Source organism: Eptesicus fuscus, chromosome 19 (genome assembly GCF_027574615.1).
Source record: "Eptesicus fuscus isolate TK198812 chromosome 19, DD_ASM_mEF_20220401, whole genome shotgun sequence".
Classification (NCBI taxonomy): domain Eukaryota; kingdom Metazoa; phylum Chordata; class Mammalia; order Chiroptera; family Vespertilionidae; genus Eptesicus; species Eptesicus fuscus.
In genome coordinates, this window is record NC_072491.1 from 41,068,783 (window position 1) to 41,090,638 (window position 21,856).

Below are 21,856 nucleotides of genomic sequence, written 5' to 3' on the forward strand. Positions count from 1 at the left end.
TCAGATTAGGAATATGCAGTGTCTCCGCCCTGCAATTTAATATTTTATGAGCTCATAAAAGAGACACAAACACCCTAATCTACATAGCAACTGAGATACAGCAGGTAAAATGAAGACTGGGTCACTCCAAAGCTGAGGTACCATCTCCGATATCCAACGGCCTACTGGTGCTCTCCTCTTCACAGACAACTCTAGCTCATGAACATGTCAAAAAGAGACAGGATCTTCTTCCCCCAATGGGGGGGAAGATCTGTCTCCTATCTTGGTTATCTCATCATGATACCACCATCTATCTGCTCAGTTGCCCAACCTAGACTCCTGGCAACCATCTTTGATTTACCCACAAACAAGCAGTTACCACATCCATTCTAGAATTTGCCCCTTCATCCTTAAGCTCATCATAGTTCAAGCCAGGTCATGGATAGGCTGTGATAGACAAAGGAGGGAGTATGGCCTATGCTATCAGGTGGTGGGGTTGTAGATGCATAAAAAAAAAAGCACTTTCCTTTGACTACCATTTGTCTCGGAGATGTTTCAAACCACATTTCACACGACTTGTTCTAATGTCTCTGGGTCAGATAACAACTCGCAAATCACATTATCTTTCAAAATTATGGATAAATCACCATTTTTGGAGAATGTGTTCTCTGAGAGATACCGCTTGATTCCCTCATGCTTGCCCTTCCCTCTCCCGCTATTAACCTTCTGATTCAAGACTTCAATATTGATTTTTTCCCAATAATTTTTTATTTATCATAATTATAGTTGTCATACAACTATAGTTTTAGGTGTACAAAACAGTGATAAGACATTATATAACTTACAAAGCAATCACCCCGATAAGTCTAGTACCCATCTGACACCATACATAGTTATTACAATATTATTGACTATATTCCCCATGATGGAGTTTATGTCCCTGTGACTATTTTTATACCTGGTAATTTGTATATCTTAATTCCTTCCCCTTTTTCACCCATCCCCCAATCCACCTCCCCTTTGGCAACCATCAAAATGTTCTCTGTTCTCTGTATCTATGCATTTATTTCTGGTTTATTTTTTAGATTCCACAAAGTGAAATCATATGGTATTTGTCTTTCCCTGTCTTATTTAAATTAACATAATACCCTCTAGGTCCATCCATGCTATCTCAAAAGGTAAGATTTCATTCTTTTTTATGACCAAGAAATATTCCATTGTATATATATGTGCCATATCTTTTTTATCCAATTGTCTACTGATGGACACTTAGGTTGTTTCCATATCTTGGCTATCCTATATAATAAAACCCTAATATGCAAATCAGAATGACCAGTTGCTATGACGCACACTGACCACCAAGGGGCAGACGCTTGAGAGGGAGGCAATCAGGGGGCAGGGCCAGCCAGCGGGCGGCGCCAGGCCACCAGCCAAGACAGGTGCCAGCAGGGACCCTCCGATCACCCCGCCCACTGGTCACCCCACTGATTACCGGCCAGGCCTAGGGACCCCACCCTATATATTGGGAATAGTCTCATAGATTTAAAAATTAAAACCTGGCAAGGCTACTTTAACATTGAAAAAACAGGATGATGCAGGGATTACATGCATGGACTCTGGCTGGCACATTTTGTGGTCAGCCTTTATTCTGACATTTATACCTGTGTGACAAAGCCAATTACTTAACTTCTCTCTGCTTCAGTTTTTCCACCCATAAGATGGGGAAAATGGCACTACTGCCTCAGAAGGATCATGTTATGTACTACTTTTCATAATCGGGGCAAAAAATGTAGCTGCCCATACAACAGCAAGATGCCTTTCACCTGTATGAAAAGTATGGTCACTGGTGCATGTAGCATCCTGGATGGCGAGAGAGATGTCTGACTGCCTGTTTAGGCCCAACATCCCATCCCCCGAGAGGTCCCAGATTGCAAGAGGATGCAGGCTGGGCTGAGGGACACTACCACCACCCACCCACTCCACCCTCCCAACCTGTGCACAAATTTCGTGCACTGGGCCTCCAGTTGTAAATAATGCTGCAATGAATATAAGGATGCATGTCTTTTCAAATTAGTATTTTGGGTTTCTTCAAATAAATACCCAGAAGTGGAACTGTTGGGTCTATCTTTAATTATTTGAAGAACTCCATACTGTTTTCCATACTGGATGCATCAATTTACAACCCCATCAACAGTGCACAAGGGTTCCCTTTTTTCCACAGCCTCATTAGCACTTGTTTGCCAATTTACTGATGATAGCAATGCTGACAGCTGTGAGGTAGTAGCTCATTGTGGTTTAATTTGCATTTCCCTGATGATTAGTGATGTTTGATATGTCCGTTGGCATCTCTATGTCCTCTTTGGAGAAATGTCTAGTCACGTCCTCTGCCTTTTTTAATTGGGTTGTTTGGTTTTTCTGTGTTAAGTTGTAGGAATTCCTTATATATTTTGGACACCAACCCCTCATCAGATGTATCACTGGCAAACATCCTCTCCCATTCACTAGGTTGTCTTTTTGTTTTGTTGATAGTTTCGCTTTGCAAAAACTCTATAGTTCGATGTAGTGCCATTTGTTTATTTTTTTCTTTTATTTCCTTTGCCCAATGAGACAAATCCAAAAAATATTACTAGGAGTGATGTCAAAGAGTTTACTGCCTATGTTTTCTTCTAGGAGTTTTATGGCTTTGGGTCTTATATTTACATCTTTAATCCATTTTGAGTTTATTCTTGTATATGGTATAAGAAAGTGATTCACTTTCATTCTTTTACATGTATCTGCCCAGTTTACCCAGCACCATTTACTGAAGAGACTATCTTTACCCTATTGTATATTCTTGCCTCCTTTGTCATAAATTACACACCATATAATCACTGGTTTACTTCTGGGTTGTTTATTCAGTTCCATTGATGTATATGTCTCTTCTTATGCCAGTACCATACTGCTTTGATTAGTATAGCCTTATAGTATAGTCTGATATCAGTAACATGATATTTCCAATTTTTTTTCTTCTTTCTCAAGATTGCTTTTGATATTCAGGGGTTTCTGTAGTTCCATATAAATTTTAGGATTATTTGTTCTAGTTCTGTGAAAAATGCCATTGGAATTTTGATAGGGATTACATTAAATATGTAGCTTGCTTTGGGTAGTATAGACATTTTAACAATGCTAATTCTTCCTATTAATGAGCACAGTATATGCTTCCATTTATTTGTATCTTCTTCAATTTCTCTTTTCAATGTATTATGGTTTTCAAGTACGGGTTTCTTTACATCCTCAGTTAAATTTATTCTAAGGTGTTTTATTCCTATTGATGCAATTGTAAATAGAATTTTTTTCTTAAATTCCCTTTCTCGTAGTTTGTTATTGGCCTATAAAAACACAACCAATCCCTTTCTCCAGGTGCCAATAAGGTGCTCCATCCTTCTCAGGAAGCTGAAGGCCGTGTTGGGATGAGGCCTTCACTTCATCCGGCAACGGCAGGGATGGCAGAGTGTGTATCCCAGGAAACCTCAGGCAGTTCCTTACCAGTAGAGCATGAAGAGGGAGCTGGGAATGGGGGGAGGCAGGGGCCAAGCTCCATGGGGCTTTATCTTGATGACATTAAAATATATGAGATGTTGTTTCTTTCATTTATATGCCTTAAACTAATATATCAATCCTATTTTATGGATTTAGATTATGCCTTGTTAGTTTTATAATCAGGAATAAAGTTCAATAAAAAAGTTTTAAAGGAAACATATGCACTAGAAAAAAATAAAAGAAATTTCCCTAGCCTGAGGAAATAACTTTTAATATTTTGTTCTGAGATATGCTGTATTTTTTATGCATTTTTGTTAAATTGAAAAAACAAGTTAAAACATAGAAGTACCATATGATCCTGTTATTTACAAAACAATATACTGCTAGTACTAATTTTTAAAGTAAAATATTTCGTTATATGAATTGTTTTCTTAAATAATTCCATTTTGTTGGACATCTCATTTGTCTGTTTTTTTGCAATTATAAACAGTGATGAACAGTTTGTAATTAATTCCTTGTTCACACAAAAATTCATTTTGTTAAGTTAGAAGCAGAATTGCTAGTTCAAAGAATATGTATTTTAGGGTTTTTGACACTAATAAATTACTCCAAATTGGTACAACTCCAAAAATATTTGTACCAATTTCATATTTCCCTATTAACATATGAAAGTGCCTTTTCCCAATTTTTCGATATTGGATTTTTTTTTTTTGTCACTGTTCTCTGTTACTGTAGATAAGTAGCAAAAAATTTTTAATAATAATATCCAAATCGAAATAGGAACAAAGGTACCTTCAGCCCCAACCCCTGGCCTCTGGGGAGGTGATAGGGCCTGGAGGCCAGTGCCAAAGGACAATGATTTATCAGTTATGCCTATGTAATGAAACTTCCATAAACACCCCTGAATGATGGGGTCTGGAAAGTTCCTACCTTTCTAACACATCCACGTGCTGGGAGGACAGTGTACCCCAACAACACAGGAACAGATGTTTCTATGCTCCTGACTTCTCCAGATCTGGCCCTTTGCAGAATCTCTTCATCTGGCTGTTCATTTTATATCCTTAACTTGAGGACTGGTGCACGAAATTCATGCACAGGGCAGGAGGGTGTCCCTCAGTCCAGCCTGCACCCTCTCCAATCTGAGACCCCTCAAGGGATGTCCAACTGCCCATTTAGGCCCAATCCAGGTAGGGTCAGGCCTAAATGGGCAGTCGGACATCCCTCTCACAATCCAGGACTGCTGGCTCCCAACTGCTTGCCTGCCTGCCTTCCTGACTGCCCCTAACCGCTTCTGCCTGCCAGCCTGATCACCGCCTAACCACTCCCCTGACAGCCTGATTGATGCCTAACTGCTCCCCTGCCAGCCTGATTGCCCCTAACTGCCCTCCCCTGCAGGCCTGGTCACCCCTAACTGCCCTCCCCTGCTGGCCTGGTCCCTCCCAACTGTCCTCCCCTGCTGGCCTGATCGCCCACAACTGCCCTCCCTTGCAGACCTGGTCCCTCCCAACTGCCCTCCCCTTCTGGCCATCTTGTCGTGGCCATCTTGTGTCCACATGGGGGCAGCCATCTTGTGTGTTGGAGTGATGGTCAATTTGCGTATTACTTTTTTATTAGCACTTGCTTGCTTTTTTCTCCATTCCTTTATTCTACTCGGGATTTAATTTTTTAAATACCCCAGATTTTACAAAGCGCGGCAGTAGAATAAAAAACTGGAGTTTCTTTTCATACAAACTTATTTATTTGGATTTTTTTATATTTCAAATTATTGATACATTCAATACAATTTGACATACGAGCTGCTACCGATGCTAACCATGTATGTCGAGTCACACTCGACATCCGAGTGCAAAAGGTTAAGATAGGATAGATGCCTGGTGCACGGGTGGGGGCCAGCTGGTTTGCCCTGAAGGGTGTCCTGGATCAGGGTAGGGGTTCCCTTGGGGCATGGAGCAGCCTGGGCAAGGGGCCTGTGGTGATTTGCAGGCCAGCCACGCCCCCCCACGACCCAAGAAGCGGCCCTGGTATCTGGGATTTATTTATCTTCTATAATTGAAACGTTGTGGCCTTGAGTGGAGCCAAGCCTCCTGCTTGCTCCCTGGCCACAGCCATTTTTGTTGGGATTTATTTATATTCTATAATTGAAACTTTGTATCCTTGAGTGTAGGCCTGGGCCAGCCAGGGCAGCAGGGAAGCTTGGCTTCCTCCATTGCCAGGGAAAACCAAGCCTCCTGCTTGCTGCAGCTCCATGGCCGCATCCATCTTGGTTGGGTTAATTTGCATACTCACTCCTGAATGGCTGGTGGGTGTGGCTTGTGGTGTGGTGGAGGTGTGGTCAATTTGCATATTACTCTTTTATTAGATAGGCTAATAAACCAACTGATAGTAATTCAAGTATCTTCCTGAGTTCTGTGAGCCATTCTAGTAAATTATCAAACCTGGGGGGGAGAGGGGGGGTTGTAAGAATTCCTGGGATTTATAGTGGGTTGGTCAGAAGAACAGGTGGCAATGTGAGACCTATGACTGATACCGAACCTGGGCAGTCTTGTGGGACTGAGCCCTTAATCTGTGGCAGTGTCAGAATTTACCTGAAATGTGCATTTATTATATTTCAATTATATCTCAATAAAGCTATAAAATATTTGCCAATTTGGTCAGTGAAATGCCATGGTATTGATTTTTGTTTTTTACTAGCTGCACAAACACAATATGTAAATCTTATTGAAAGAATAACTTAAATGTTATGACTCTAAATTCTATACTCAGCTGAAGAAATCAAGAAACTAACAGCATTACTGCAGTATTATTGTACAGCAGTAATGGGCTTGCCAATAGCAATATTACAAAGCAACAATCATGCTCTCTCCACACTCAAGGGAGGCATTACCTCACAGTGCAGGAACTCATGCAGAGCGCCAGCTCCATATCCTACAGTAAAGCCTGAGCTGATATTCCCTCATGAATAAAGAAGATTCCTTTCTACAGAGCTCAACTAACACAACAGTCATTAAAAGAGTGTAAAGATACACATGGATTCCGCAGTCAACTACTGAATGAGTTTCAACCTGAATATCAGTAACAGAGCGTAAGGTTAGGTCTTGATTCATTTAGGTTCTTCCTGTTGTAGATTTAGGTTGCCTTTCAATAAGGTAAAGAACTAAAAGTAGAATCAGAGAGTAATCTAGGGCTTGCATATTTAATGACTTTTAACTTGTTTTGCCATTAGGTCCCCTGAAAAACGATACCAACTTATACTTTTAGGAGCAGTGTGCAACCCACCTTGTTTTCCCCTACTTCTGTTAAAACAGATTTTAACTATGCTAAATAATTACTGCAACGCTATACTACTTCACTGTTATATTCATTTCCATGTATTTGATTATTACGCAGGATAAATTCTTCTCGTGTGACCACCACAAGCCTGTGCCTTCATTCCTGCTGGCTTTGACCTCAGTTTGCTCATGGGCTTCAAAGGTATTCCCTTGGCTCAGGCTTGTAACATTTATCACATTCACCCTTTATCTCAAGATGTCCTGAACCCATTCTCCCATCATCTATTTTTCAGCCCTGATTTTGCCTTTCGTACTCCCATCAGTTGTCACCCTGGTACACGACTTCACTGAACATACAACATTGGGACTAGTCTACACTTTGCATGCATGATCTCATTTAATCCCCATAACAAACATACAAAATGGGCATGTTCTTATTTCTTTACATGAGAGATGCAAAGCTAAAGCCCAGAGAAGTCACGGAAGTGAGCCAAAGTCGCACGGACAGTAAGCAGCAATGCCAGAATTTGATTCCAGGCAGTCTGTCCCTAGAGCCTGGATACGTAACCATGACATTAAATGGCCCCGGAAAGAACAAGTAGAAAACTAAGTGTCATATCCGGCCAGCTCCAAACACCTGGGGTTTAATCCAGGAAGTAATCGATGTTTCTGTCTCTCCCCTTCCTAACAAACAGCGAACAAAACCCAATTACATGAAAGCACTGTTAAGCTGCTGGGGCCTCTCCCTGGGGACCAGAGGCCCTAGAATGTGGCAGTGCTGAGACAGAGAGGTGGCAAGGATGATGGCACTAGTCCTCGGCGGCCCTGAGGATGAGCAGGGCCGCAATGGCAGTGCCTGCTCCTGGAGGTCTGCAGCTGTGACCACGGATGGCCTGGTGCTTGACCTTTGGCCACCTGAGAGCGAGGGAGGCCCTTACAGCAGTGTGGGCCTCGTGGCCACGACTCTCTCTTCCCCAGGGAAGCTTGAGGCCCTTTATCAGGTGACAGCACATGCGACCCAAGAAGGTGCCCACTGGGCCACCATGGCCACCCTCCTGCAGCACAGGAATAGACCACCCATCCTCTCCACGACATGCAGCTGCTAAGCTGACTGGCTCTCAGGAACCCCCCTTCCAAATGCCCTGTTGTTGAAATGCAATGGAGAAGGGTATATCATGGGATGCCCCCTCTCCTTCCCAACACAGCTCATATCCACCTGGTCTTCCAGCCACAGCCCTTGAGTCCCTAGTTCTGCTCAATTTTTAAGCGAAATATACGCTGACACTATTTAAATGAGGACAAAAATCAACATGCAAAATTTGAAGGAAACTTCTGAAAATTAAACTAAAAAGGGGGAATGTGTGGGGACAGGGGGTATATGGGAAATCTCTGAATCTCCCTCTCAATTTGATATAAATCTAAAAGTTCTCTAAAATTTTACATTAAAAAAAACAGCAAATTTTAAAAAGGCTGACATTGTCTCAGCACAAAAAGTAACAAAGAAAAGACCACCATAATAGCAGAGCGGCAAATGTACTAGACTGGAATCGCGCTATCAATTCAAGTTGCAGTGGCCAGTAGCCTCTTAACCCGCTTTCCTCGTCTGTAAAACGAATTAGACAAGAGGAACTTGAAAATCTCCTGCAGCTCTAAAAGTCTATAAATCATCTTAACACAAACCAGAAAGCCTGGAATAAAACAATACACTTGAATAACATCACCCCAAAAGCCTGTTGAGTGTTTTTTAAAATGAGCTATTACTAAATTTTTTTACGTCTTAAGAAAAAATCATGTCATACAGATGGCTGCTTCATTGTTAAAACAAACATCTTACAGGCTTGCTCAGCCATGTTAGTGTTTTTACATGACCCACCCAAATATCAAACTGGTATCTGAAACAATCGTTTGGACATTTTCCATGTTATGAAATGTTCTTAAAAAATAATTCTGGTGCGTGATCTATAAAACAATCAAGAAAATACTTAATTTTGGTAGAATTTCCTTCAAAACATTATTCATTTTTTCTTAATTATCAGCAAAGTGACCGATCCACAAGTAAGTATGTTGTCTACTGGGGAAATGCAGGCCTTGGAGTCAGAAGATTCGCTACCTCTAGCCCATGTGGTGTGATCAGGCATGTTGTAAAATCACCCGAGCCTCAATTCTCCGGTTTATAAATGAGAGGTTGGACATTCTCCAACCTTTTCACACTTCTGACTTTGGGTCTGTTTTTCCTCTTCTATGCGTATCATGTTTCGAGGGTCGGTCTTTTAGACAGACCACACTTATTTAGTAATGATAAGTAATCTTCCTGTTTCTTCCCCAAAGACTGCCAACCTGAGATGCAGAACAGTGTGAGATATGAATTCAGATACAGGTCTAGCCCAAAGCCAAGATGTCTACTAAGAATGAAGCACTACTTCTAGGAGGTTGAAATACCAATAATGACACCTATTATGGCATCAAATCCAGCAATGGTGAGCTGAGAGCCAGAGGCCCATGCTATCTATGGCCATTAAGGCAGTGGGTAGAAGTGAAAACATGGCATTTTTTTCATTTGTTCAAATATTGAGCCCCGGCAATGTCAGGCACTGTGCTATATGATTTGTTTTTTTAAATAAAAAACAACTGATTTTTTTTTAATTGATTTTTTGCAGAGAGGAAGGGAGAAGGATAGAGAGTCAGAAACATTGATGAGAGAGAAACATCAATCAGCTGCCTCCTGCACATCTCCTACTGGGGATGTGCCCACAACCAAGGTACATGCCCTTGACTGGAATCGAACCTGGAACTTTTCAGTCTGCAGGCCGATGCTCTATCCACTGAGCCAAACCAGTTAGGGCTGATTTTTTTTTTTTTTCAAATGACACTTGTTCCTTTTTTTTTTTTTTATGTTTCCCCTCCTTTTTTTTACTGGGTGATGGTTAATCATGTTTCAGATTGACCAGCTTTTTAAGAAACAGCTTCAACTTTAAAAAGCCTACTTAAAATCACCAATAATACCAAAATAGTCCAATGCAGCCGATCAATACTTTCTTAATAAATTAAGGAATGAATGCTACATCCATTCTACACACAAGTTTCAGAGAGACTTGGTCCTGCCTTCCTGGTCCTTAGCCTCCAACCACACAGTTCCTAGCGCCTTCTCTTAGTCGATGCTTTGACTACCCTCACGCCTCTTATTTCCCGTGTCACTGGGACTTTCATCTTTTCAATTACCTGTACTCTATGTAGTAAGGGCAAAAAGACCAGGGACCAAGCACTTCCTCAACTGTTTTAAACAAAACTTTAAATTGATTTATGTTAAAACACAATAAAGACAATGATTAAAGTTGGTGCATGAAAAAATAGATAAAACAGAAGAGAAAAAGTCCAGAAAAAAAACAAATATATACGGATTCTTAGTATCTGATAACAGTAAAGTCTCAATCAATGCAGTGGGAATAAAACGGGATCCATACTTCCAGTATAAATCCCAAATGGATCACAGATTGAAAGATAAAAAAAATAAAATTATAAAAGTTCTAGAAGGCAACTTAAAAGAATTTTTTATAATCTCAGAGTGGGGGAGGCATTATTAAGATTACAAATGCTAAAAAAGACTATAAACGAAAAGGTCATTCCAATACATTAAAAATAAAACCAAACTTTGGAAGAAAATTCCACCACAAACAAAGAAAACAAGAAAAATATTGGCAAGGCATATCAAAAAGGACATCCACACACTCTTATCAAATAATAAAAAAAGACCATCTAATTTTATCTAATTTTAAAATGAGCAATAGCTATGACTGTATCGTTGACGTAAAAAGTATAGAAATGACTCAAATGTACAAAGGAATACTCAATCTCATTCCAAATAGGAGAAATACAAAATAAAACTACTCTGAATACCATATTTCAACTATCAGATTGGCAAAGATCCAGAAGTCTGAGAGCACAGTGTTATGATGTGGAGGGGAAACGTAATCTGGCCGACTGCTGGCAGGAATGGAAACTGGTCAGTTTCCATTGACGTAATCTGGCAACAGCCATCAAAATCCTAAGTGCACATATTCTTTGACTCAGTAACTCCACTTGCAGGAATTTATCCAACAAGCATACGAACACAAGTGCAATATGATATATGTTTGAGGCTTTACCCTGTAGCATTCTTTATAATAGAAAAATACTGTAAACACCCATCAGTTAGAAACTGGTTAAATAATAATAAAGTCCTACACATATTAACATAGAAGGATCTTCAGGACATAGTGTACGTGAAAAGAGAAAACTGCAGAGCAGTGTGTCTGATGCTAAGCAACAAAATACTGAGTCTGAATTTGCTTGTATCTGTATAAAAAGATTCGGGAACAGTACCAAAGAAACTAGCCAACCGTAAGTTACTTGCTTGGGAGACAGGGTGGAGAAAGCGTGCGAATGGGGACAAATGTGGGGGGAGATTTTTTTTTATTTTTTGCTTTTTTTATTCATTCAAAAAAGATGAGTGAAATATAAAAGAAAAATAAAGAAGACTGATACAGTGGAATCTGAACTAAATTCATCATTGAAAATGAGATCAAAGGTACAAAAGTGATTTTAACGATTTCTACTTCCGGCAGTGTGGAGGCCCAGCCATTCTGAAGGGCTCTCCACCTCTCACACTACAAAGCAACTAGGATTTCTTGAAAATCTAAATGTATACACACTCTGTCACCTATGAAGTCCACTCCGGGGTGTGCTCCCAGAAACTCAGGCAGGTACACCAGGAGGCGTGTTCAAAATGTTCATAGTACTATTTCGTGATAACAAAATCCTGAAAATATCCCAAATGTGGGCCAAAAGGAGAACAGACAAATCAATTATAGGATATTCACATTATGGATGAAATACTACATGTAACAAAATAAATTAACAGTGTTAAAGTCAGGGGAGAAGTTCAAGAAAATACACAGTATAATACCATTTTCCTGAGGTTTAAAAAATAAAAAACTAAACTACACAAATACTGTTAAGGACTCCAACTTGTTTGATAAAACTCTAAGAAATAAAGGGTGGGGTGACTACATATAAAACCCAGAGAGGGTGGTTTCCTCTGCTGGGGGAGGCATGGTGGGCCAACGGATTTCGAAGAGGAGGATCCTGGGAAGTTTGGTCATATTCTAGTGCTTATTTTGTTACCATGCTTCATCACTTCTCTGTGTTAAATACATTATGCATCAGGTATTACCTATATTTTTTTCTTTAAAAATGGTAACACAAGTTTAATGTTTCCTGGCAAACTGTAAGACTAGAGTCATAAAACGCCATCTCTCTAGACAAGCTGATAAATAATTCTCTATTAATCTATTCTCTTAAAAGCACAATCCTTACCCAACAAGAATAAAATATGTACAGGCTCCACATACCGTGCACGGCATGTGGGGAGCATGCACATGACCTATGTCGTGACAGGTCACTGGGACGGTGCAGCCGCTGGCATCGGGATGCACAGAGTTGAATAACATCCAGATATGACACAAAAGTGACAAAAGTGCTGCTAAGTCAACTACAGTACTAAAAAGGCCAGTAAGAACTCTACTCCATCCCGAAAATATTTGTCTTGGGTCATCTCTAATGAACCTAGAAGAGTCAGCATATTTCACGGGGGCTAAATAAAACTTTTTAAAAGGTTAACGGAAAAATATTTATGTGAAAAATGCCTCCAAATAATCTTTTAGTGGGTGGACTCGGCACATACCAGTGAATACCTTTGAGCTCAGTCCAATTTTGAATTAAGCTAGAGTTCACCTTTGAGAAACAATGAACCTGTTTTTAAGTAAAACTCGGAATTAATAAGAAACAGGGAATGTGAATACAAAAAAAAAAGATATTATCAACTGAACTATATCTAAGCATTTTACAAAGTTTTCCATGAGCCGTCAGTAGATCTTTAAAACGCGTAATCTTTTCTAAAAAGTTGTTCGTCATTCATCTGTAAAAACCTCGCTTTTTATGTGTATGCCAAGCATTAAATTCCCCCGTGCTGAATTTAACACGAACCTCACATTACAGAGCTACGCGCTCTTGCCCTTCAGCATGACTATGACAGTGAGTCACAAGGGGAAAAACACACTGAGAACAGTCTGCCTCCAACTGCCGTCCGGCTGGTGCAGAAAGCTGGGGAGCCGGCAAAAATTAGGTCCATGCTTTCAATCTGCAGGCAATCAAGGCAGGAACCAGGCTATGTAATCACAATCACTTGCAAAACCATTTCAACTATTTTTTAGCTGTAATTGTTAGCAGTTTCTGAGGACTGTAATCTTTAAAATAATATCTTCCACCAAAAAATAATAACGTCTCCCACTTCAAAAATTAAATGCACATGGACGTGAACTTTGTCTACTTGGAGTTAGGTACTAGCTATGCCACGTTAAAACTCTCTTCTTTCCCCTTTCTAATTGTCTCCCTTTCTTTTTTTAACTTTTGTACACGACGGTTCCACATTCATTTCATGTTTATCCAAAGAATGGCTAGCTAAACGTTTGATCTCATCAACTATAATCTGTGAGGGAAGGCAGAGTTCCACAAAGGAGAACAAAGTGAAGCGTCTCTTTATGATGACGTGTTCTGTGTTTTATAAAGTAGTATGTTACCTTTTCAGACGTTATTCAAGGAAAGCTAATCATCTTACAAAGATTAAAGAGTCTCAGCATTTAAACTGGTATGCCGAACTCTTAACAGAGCACACGGAATAACAAGATGCACAGTGAGATACTGCGGGTCAGACACCGGGTCAGCGAGGCAGCCGGCCCGGGCCATCTCAAGTTCCTATCCCCCCTCTCCCCGCCCCCCGGCCACGTGCCATCCTGAGAGGTTCCTGCTGCAAAACACGAGCACAGGTGTTCTTCACAGAAACCACTGAGGCAAAATGTCCAACTCCGGGAACTAAGTAGAAGAGAATTTACCCTACATGTTGCCATCATACATGAATTTAAACTGAATTTGGGTAATGGATTCATCACTTGAGTGATCAGTTCCTAAGAAGAGACCGACCTTTTCCTAGTGTTATCTTTAAGTAGCTGCGAGCTGGCTCCAGAGGACTCGGGGAATGGGGTGGGGGGGGGGGGGCCGGGGGGCCCATCCTGAGTGGCAACCTGAGGTGCGGACCACTCAGTGCTCACAGGGAAGGACCCTGGGTCAGCTTTCTCACCCCTCACAGTTGGGAAGGGGTGAGGGACAGTCCTCCTTTCACATTCTCGTGTGAACCGCTGTAGTCCAGAGGAAGTCTGAAGTGTGGACAGGATGATGAAGCTGTAAGCTGACCTCGACTAGCTTTATCACATCTAAGGCTATATCGAAAGCAAATCTTTTATGCACTCTTACACATTTCTGATCTCTGAACCTCACTGCCTCTTTGATCCCTCTCCTCCCACTTGCAAAGGAGTTCCCAGATCTGTTAGCAAGATAAAAATCAACAAACAGCCCTAGCCGGGTTTTGCTCAGTGGATAGAACATCGACCTGGGGACTGAAGGGTCCCAGGTTCGATTCTGGTCAAGGGCACATGCCTGGGTTGTGGGCTCAATCCCCAGTAGGGGGTTGCAGGAGGCAGCCGGTCAATGATTCTCTCTCATCGATGTTTCTATCTCTCTCTCCCGCTCCCTTCCTCTCTGAAATCAATAAAAAATAAAAAATATATTTTAAAAAAAGGAAAAGCAATTTAATGCTTCATACATTGCCTTACCAAGCAATTATAAACCTATATATTCAAACATCAAAGGAATTAAACTCTCTGAGAATCTTGAACTCATTCCATTTTTTCTTTGGGGTACATGCTAAGCTATCACATCCATCATCCTTATACATATAGATCAAAGGCTCAGAGTTCTATTAAATTATTTCAAGTATTCCCAGAAAATAACTCATGAATACCATTACGTCACTAAAGTATTCTTTTCAAGAAGCTAGTTTTGATGACCCAAAAATTCAGTTCTTATAAGCATGCTTTGATAAGTTTGTTATTAATTTCATTATACATCAAGAGATGAGCTGCTAACATCTAAGAATAAACTATGACAATTTACACACTGTTGTGTATAACCTTATCCAGAGGTTATAAGGAAGAAAACTAGGGTTGGAAAGGAGATGGTTTGACTCCACTGGCCCTTCCCTTCAATAGGGTCTTCACTGGCTGGTGTTTGTTTAACTGATTTATAGTAAAACGGTCACTTCAGTGGAAATAGATGCTCTTTAGGAGAGGTAGGGAGGAAGTTAAAGATAAATGTCTCTGTTTGCAATGCATAATAGCCTGTCATATAAATAAACTGAAGTGGATTTTTAAGCATATGATAATACTATAATTAGAAGGCAATTATAAGCAATTGTATTCTTACATTTCTGATAGTTCAATCAGTGACTTTACTCGAATATTAAAAATTCTAATGACCCAGCACAACATGAAAAATGCTTATTGCAATGTTAAATGAAAACAACACACTACATTATGTTTATGTTATAGACGAAATCTATCATCCAAGTCTACTTTCCCACAATGCATGAGGGAAATCTAAATGGAGATATGGTTGTGGCTGACTTAGAATGTAAGTCACCACGAAGTGAGTGTTTAGGGCATCATTCTTCACATTAAAGTAAGACAGAGAAACACTCTGAATTTTAATTACTAAATAGTCTTAACAATTGTTCTTTAATTGTTAACAACTGTTCTTAAATTAAAATCCTGATGTATTTTCACAATAGCAATACAGAAATCATAAATACTATTAGATATGGTGGAAATAAAGAACTCTTCACAGAGATCTAAGAAAAAGTAGAGCAAACTCTTCCCTAAAACGATGTAAAATGATTGTACATTAATTTTACTAAATAATTATTCTCAGTCTTGAAAACCATGGACAGCACAGCTCTCAGGTCATTATAGCAGAACAGGAACACACTAAATCAGCGGTCACCAACCGGTGGTCCGTGAGGTCTGAAAGGTTGGCGACCGCTGTTCTAAATGCTTGTAATATATATTTTGAACAAGGATCATACAGTGGATTGTGCCATTTGTGTAGACTTAATCTATTTTAATTAATAAAAGTGAATAAAAAATTACAATTATGTAAAAATTTGTGTTTACCTAAAAAGAATTACAACTGTGAAAACAGCTGATGTTAGAGTATAACGAGCTTATATAATTGCTTTTCTTTTTTTAATTCTTTCATACTATAATTATGCTGCAATAAAACAACTTAAAATGTCATCACTATGTGAGTTAAATGGTACACTGTCTGCAATGCTTAACCACGTTAAGAATATGAGCGCCTGTGTCTTCTAGCAATTCCAGAAAAGCAAACAGCACGACTTCCTCGCATCCCCCCTGCAACACTAAACATGGCATCGTGAGCCCAGACAGAGCCAATAAACACCAGTGACCCATGAGCCACCGAACCAGCGAGGAACACGCAGCGTAGTTAACATAAAAGTGAAAACTTACTGTTATTGGTTGGTTCGGGAAAACCAGCCTTTGGACCACTCCATCCTTTGTTTTCCCCTGTCTGAAAGATTAAATCAATTGTTAAAATCCAGAGAGATGGACTTATTAAAAAAGAAAAACATGAAGTAATCAATGAAGCAAGGGCAAAGGTCTCTCACACAGTCATTCTGCCGATTCTCTCCATCTCTGACCCCAGGGCTGTGGACCCAAGAGGAACTAACTGGAACAGCATTATCTACCCCTTTTCTAAATTCCAGTCTGTTTCTTATGTCTGGTTCTGCCTTTATCTTCACCCACATGTACAATTTAAGTCATCAAGAAAGCCCATGCTCAGTGCATTATATACAACAGCAGCTCCAGCTAGGTGGCTAAAAGTAAACCAATCCTTATCAAATAATAAACAATAATCATCATGAGAAGTGCTAAAGAGACTAAAGCAGCTTCTTTATCTCTCCTGAGGTCAAATCACAATAGAAATATTACTATGTCTGTTCTGGAGCAGTCCTAGGATAAGGATCACCAAAAAACTGCCAGTGACATACACACACAAAATTGAAAGGTAAGCCCTACCTTGGAGTACAACTTGTAATATCCTGACTGTTGCCAGACGATGTGACATATATTTGGTGTAAACTCAGAGAGTCTGAAGTAGTATTTAATCAAATTAATTAGTGACATGAACAGATTATGTTCTTGTCTGTGGTTGTTGTTGGTACCAGGTACTCCGGGAGAGAAAAGGCACATTTGCTATTCTAATCAGCATTTTATATTTGCTGTCAGATGTCAAAGATCAAATGGCTACATTAAATCCAGATATAAATAAAAATACAATCCTGGCACATAGCTTGCCAGTGTAAGAGGATGGAGGAGGAGTAAATGTTAGTAAAAATGCGGTGTATGCTGGTGGGGAGGCCGGGAGACTCCCACTTCCCTGCTCTCTGTGAAGTGTGAGCCGAGGTCGCAGAATGAGGGCCGCTGATGGAGGGGAGTAGTAAGTTGGAGGAAAGTGTACACAGTAAGGAATAAGTCACTTCAGGAAGGAAGGAACCGGGCTGATTGGAAGAATGTAGACTCTCAGACATTTGAGGGCCTGGTTAAAGTTGGTTATAATACATTTAGCACTTCATGCAACTTTCCTTGCTTCTTTTTTTTTTTTTAATTTGATCTCAGAAAGGGCGAGAAGAAGGGAGAGAGAGGAAAAAAAAAAACATCGATGTGAGAGAAAGATACATCAACCGGTTGCCTCCCATACGTGCCCAGATTGGAGATGGAACTCACAACCTAGGCATGTGCCCTGACTGGGAATCAAACCAGCAACCTTCTAGGGCACAGACAATGCTCCAACCCAGCGGTCGCCAACCTTCTGGACCTCATGGACCACCAGTGGTCGGCGGACCACCGGTTGGCGACAACTGCCAACCAACTGAGCTACCTGGCCAGGGCCATGCAACCTTTCTTAATGCCTCTCCTTCTATTAATAACAAAGGTTACTTAAATATTAGATTATATTCCCTATGCCTAGCTTTTCACCTTCAACTGAATACCAAGTCTACTGTTCTCTCATTTCTACTCCAACACTCTAATGAAACTGTTTTTGTAAGGTTTAGGCTTAAACACAACAGTGACCACAGCGGCCCCGGGTCTGTCTCTTGCTTCAACAGTGTTTGGACGGAACACACCCAGGGACACTCTTCCACTCTCCTGCGTCTTATCCAGTCACCCCCTCAGAACCCCCTCCAAGACCAGCCAGCACACGGTGTGTCTTTCTACCTTAACTCCTCATTGATGAACAACCACGAGCTCCCAAATGCGTCAGCGTCAGTCCACCCAGGTGGAGGCTGCCGCCTGCTGCCTGGCCAGCCTGCATCTGTGGCCGCCCGCACCTACCTCTCTCTGGGCTTCTATTTCCACCCCGACGATGTGGCTCTCAAGGGCGTGGGCCACTTCCTCCGTGAGTTGGCAGAGAAGGAGCGCATGGGTGCTGAGCATCTCTTAAAGATGCAAAACTGTTCTGGCTGGTTTTGCTCAGTGGATAGAGCATCGGCCTGTGGGCTGAAGGATCCCAGGCTCTATTCCAGTCAAGGGCACATGCCCGGGTTACGGGCTCAGTTCTAAGTAGAGGGTGTGCAGGAAGCAGCCAATCAATGATTTTCTCTCATCATGGATGTTTCTAGCTCTCTCTCCCTCTCCCTTCCTCTCTGAAATCAATAAAAATACATTTAAAGGTGCAAACCAGCGCGGTGGCCACATTCTCTCCAGGACGTGCTGAGGCCTCCCCAAGGTGAGAGGGCAAAACTGGGGACGCCATGGAAGCCGCCATGGCCTTGGAGGGGACCCTGACCCAGGCCCTTTGGAGCTGTAGGCCTGGTTCTCCCCGCGCAGACCCTCAGCTCCGTGACTTCCTGCAGAGCCACTTCCGGGTCGAGCAGGTGACACTCATCAAGAAGATGGGCGACACCTGACTCACCTCTGCAGGCTGCTGGCCCCAGGCTGGGCTGGGCGAGCAGCTCTTCCAAAGGCTCACCCTCAAGCACGACTAGGAGCCTTTGGAGCCCAGAGGCCTTTGAGGGCCCCCTCTGCATCCCATGGTGTCTGGCTTTTGCCTGAGCCTCTCCCCAAAACCCCTAGCTATTCTTTTAACCACCCTGAAGCCCTCTCCCATGCATTGGACCAAATGGAAACAATAAAGCTTCTTGCAGGAAAAAAACAAACGAAACAAAACACAACATAGTGAACATAGGAGGAATCTCTCTCTCAAAACATCCCTAAATCAATAATCCAATAAGCTATAATTCTCTCTCCCTCTCTTCTCTCCACCCCCTGCCCCGAGGCTATGAAAGGAGGCAAGAGCAGCAGAGATAGCTCAAAGTCTGGAACCTGGGAGGCAGGTGATCAGGTAGCAGATGTCAGGAGGCTGACGGCAAACCTGCAGAGGGAGGAGCCAGCAAAGAGCTCCCAGAAAGGACACTGATGGGTAACGTGGGACCCAGAAAGCCTTTAGAATTAGGAGCACACCTGCTACCTCTTTTTAAAAATATTTTTCATTTCTTTTCAGAGAGAGAGGAAGGGAGAGGGAGAAAGAGAAGCATCAATGTGAGAGCTGAACATCAATCGACTGCCTCCTGCATCCCCCCTACCGGGATCCACCCTGGGACCTTTCGGTGCACGGGGAAGACACCCAACCGGCCTGAAAACAGAAGGATTGTTGGAAGTCTTTCAAGGAGCTATGAAATCTCCAGGTCACCTCACTAACCCCAAGCAGATTTCCTACGAGGTTTCTCTTAGGCTACAACACAGACACGGATGAGGGTGAAATGGATACCCCAACAGGGCAGATAAAGGGATGGAGGCTGAGGTTACATCCCGGAAAGTAAGATCACCGGCTCCCTTCCTCATCTGGGCCTTAGAAGACAGCAGCCAGGCTTCTAACCCAAAAGGAATGGCAAAAACAACACAGAGAAGAGACTAAAACTTCAAAAAAAGGTTTAAAAAATCCTCAGAGACATGAAAAGTTATTATACCCATTAAACAAGAAGAGGAGGCTATAAAAAGAAATATTCTAGAAATGAGGAAGAGCTCTGGGACATCAAAAATATAAGAGCCAAAGTAAAAAAATGTCAAAGGAGGGCAGAAGACAAAATCGGTGAAATCTCCTAGAAAATAGAACAAACGATATAGAAATAGGAAAGAAGAAGGAAGGGAGGGAGGGAGGGAGGGAGGGAGGGGAGGAGGGGGAAGGGAGGGAAGGAGTGAGGAAGGGAAGGAGTGAGAGAGAAAGAGAAATAGAGAGGGAGGGAGGGAGGGAGGGAGGGAGGGAGGGAGGGAGGGAGGGAGGGATCAGAAGGTCATCCATAAGACTAACAGATATCTGGAAATAATAGCAAAAATGGAAAGAAAGAAATTATCAGACATAATATGAGAAACGTCCCAGTTTAAAACTATATGAATTGCTAGACTGAAACCCAAACACCCAAAACACTTTATCAAAGAATACACACATATCATCCATAAAATTTCAGGGCCCCTGGGAGAAGAAAAATTGGAAAAACATCGAGAGAGAGGAGAAGAAAGGTGGAAGTTTCCTATACAGGCTGCAGAACCAGAAGGCAGTGGGGTTTCAAGAGTGATGCTGGGAGGTAGAAAACATTGGTGCAATGCCTTCAAAACCCTGTGAAAATACCATTTCCATTTTAGAACTGTAACTCAGAAAAACTGTAAACCAAGCATGTAGAGAATGTAAAGGTATTTCAGACCTATGAGATCTCAAAATAGCTCTCATTTATTCCATGAGAAGGCTACTGAGAGTATGTGCTCCATCTAAACAAGGGAAGTAAATAAAGACCAAAGAAAACTGCCCAGAAAACAGGCAACTCGGGAGGAAGGCAAAAGGGAATTTCTGGATAATGGTGCCAACTCTTTCCTAGTCATTCTCTACTCCTGCCTCTTCCATGTCCCCCAGGCATGTTACCTGCCACTGAAGTCTACCTCAGACACTTCAGAAATACCTCTGGTGCCACCCTAACTTGTTTGGCTCAGTTGATAGAGCATCAGCCTGCAGACTGAAGGGTCCCAGGTTCGATTCCGGTCAAGGGCATGTACCTTGGTTGCGGGCACATCCCCAGTAGTGGGTGTACAGGAGGCAGCTGATTGATGTTTCTCTCTCATTGATTTCTAACTCTCTGTCCCTCTCCCTTCCTCTCTGTAAAAAATCAATAAAATGCATATTTTTTTAAAAAATACCTCTGGTGCCTTTCCCCTCCTCTCCACCACCACTGCCTTAGTCCAGACCCCCAGCACCTCTAATCTAGCAATTCTGCTCCTCAGCCTGCCCAAATCCATTCACTCCTTTATTTATAGGATTGTCCTTCTTATTTTATTTTTTTATTCCAGAGAGGAAGGGAGAGAGAAATAGAAACATCAACGATGAGAGAGAATCATTGATTGGCTGCCTCCTGCATACCCCCTACTGGGGATGGAGCCCCAAACTCGGGCATGTGCCCTGACTGGGCATCGAACCGTGACCTTCTGATTCATAGGTGATGCTCAACCACTGAGTCACACTGGCCAAGGCTTACAGGATTGTCTTTTGAAGAATACAAACTAGACCATGTGACTTTCATGTGCAAATCTTACAAGAATAATTCTCCAAGAGCTTTACTTCACATGAAAACAGTGGTTTCGGCTATTCCTGACTTTCCAGATTCATCTTCATGTTCTCTAGGTTCCAGGACACTGTAAGGTTTGTTCCATGACTACAGCTCCTCACCCCTACATGTACTGATCAGGTCCCTGAGTGCAGGGGCCAAGTTTCAGGCACCGTGTCTTCAGTTGGAAGTAACTGGCATTTAGTGGGTGTGATGGTTAATTTTATGTGTCAACTTCTCTGGGCCATGGGACCTGGGTTTTTGGTCCAACATCATTCTGGGTGCTTCTGAGCGGGTGTTCGGGAGAGACTTGCATTTAAAATAACTGAACTTTGATCGAAGCAGATTGCTCCTCATCCTGTGGGTGGGCCTCATCGGAAGAAAGGCTGGCCTCCCGGGAACAGGAGGGAACTCCCCAGCAGATGCCTCTGCATTGGAACTGCAACAAGGTGACCTTCCGAGTCTCCAGCAGAACCAGCCTCCCCTTCAG

The 21,856-nt window shown here is 41.9% G+C and overlaps 1 protein-coding gene across 4 annotated transcripts in view; it reads right to left on the reverse strand.

The window, feature by feature from the left end:
* STAU2 (staufen double-stranded RNA binding protein 2) overlaps positions 1–21,856 on the reverse strand; it is a 236,053-nt gene that overhangs the window by 114,769 nt on the left and 99,428 nt on the right. For all 4 annotated transcript variants that reach the window (XM_028158725.2, XM_008150332.3, XM_028158728.2 and 1 more), the window contains one exon: positions 16,223–16,283. In XM_028158725.2, coding sequence (XP_028014526.1) covers positions 16,223–16,283 — 61 coding nt within the window. The remainder of the gene's footprint in view (positions 1–16,222; positions 16,284–21,856) is intronic.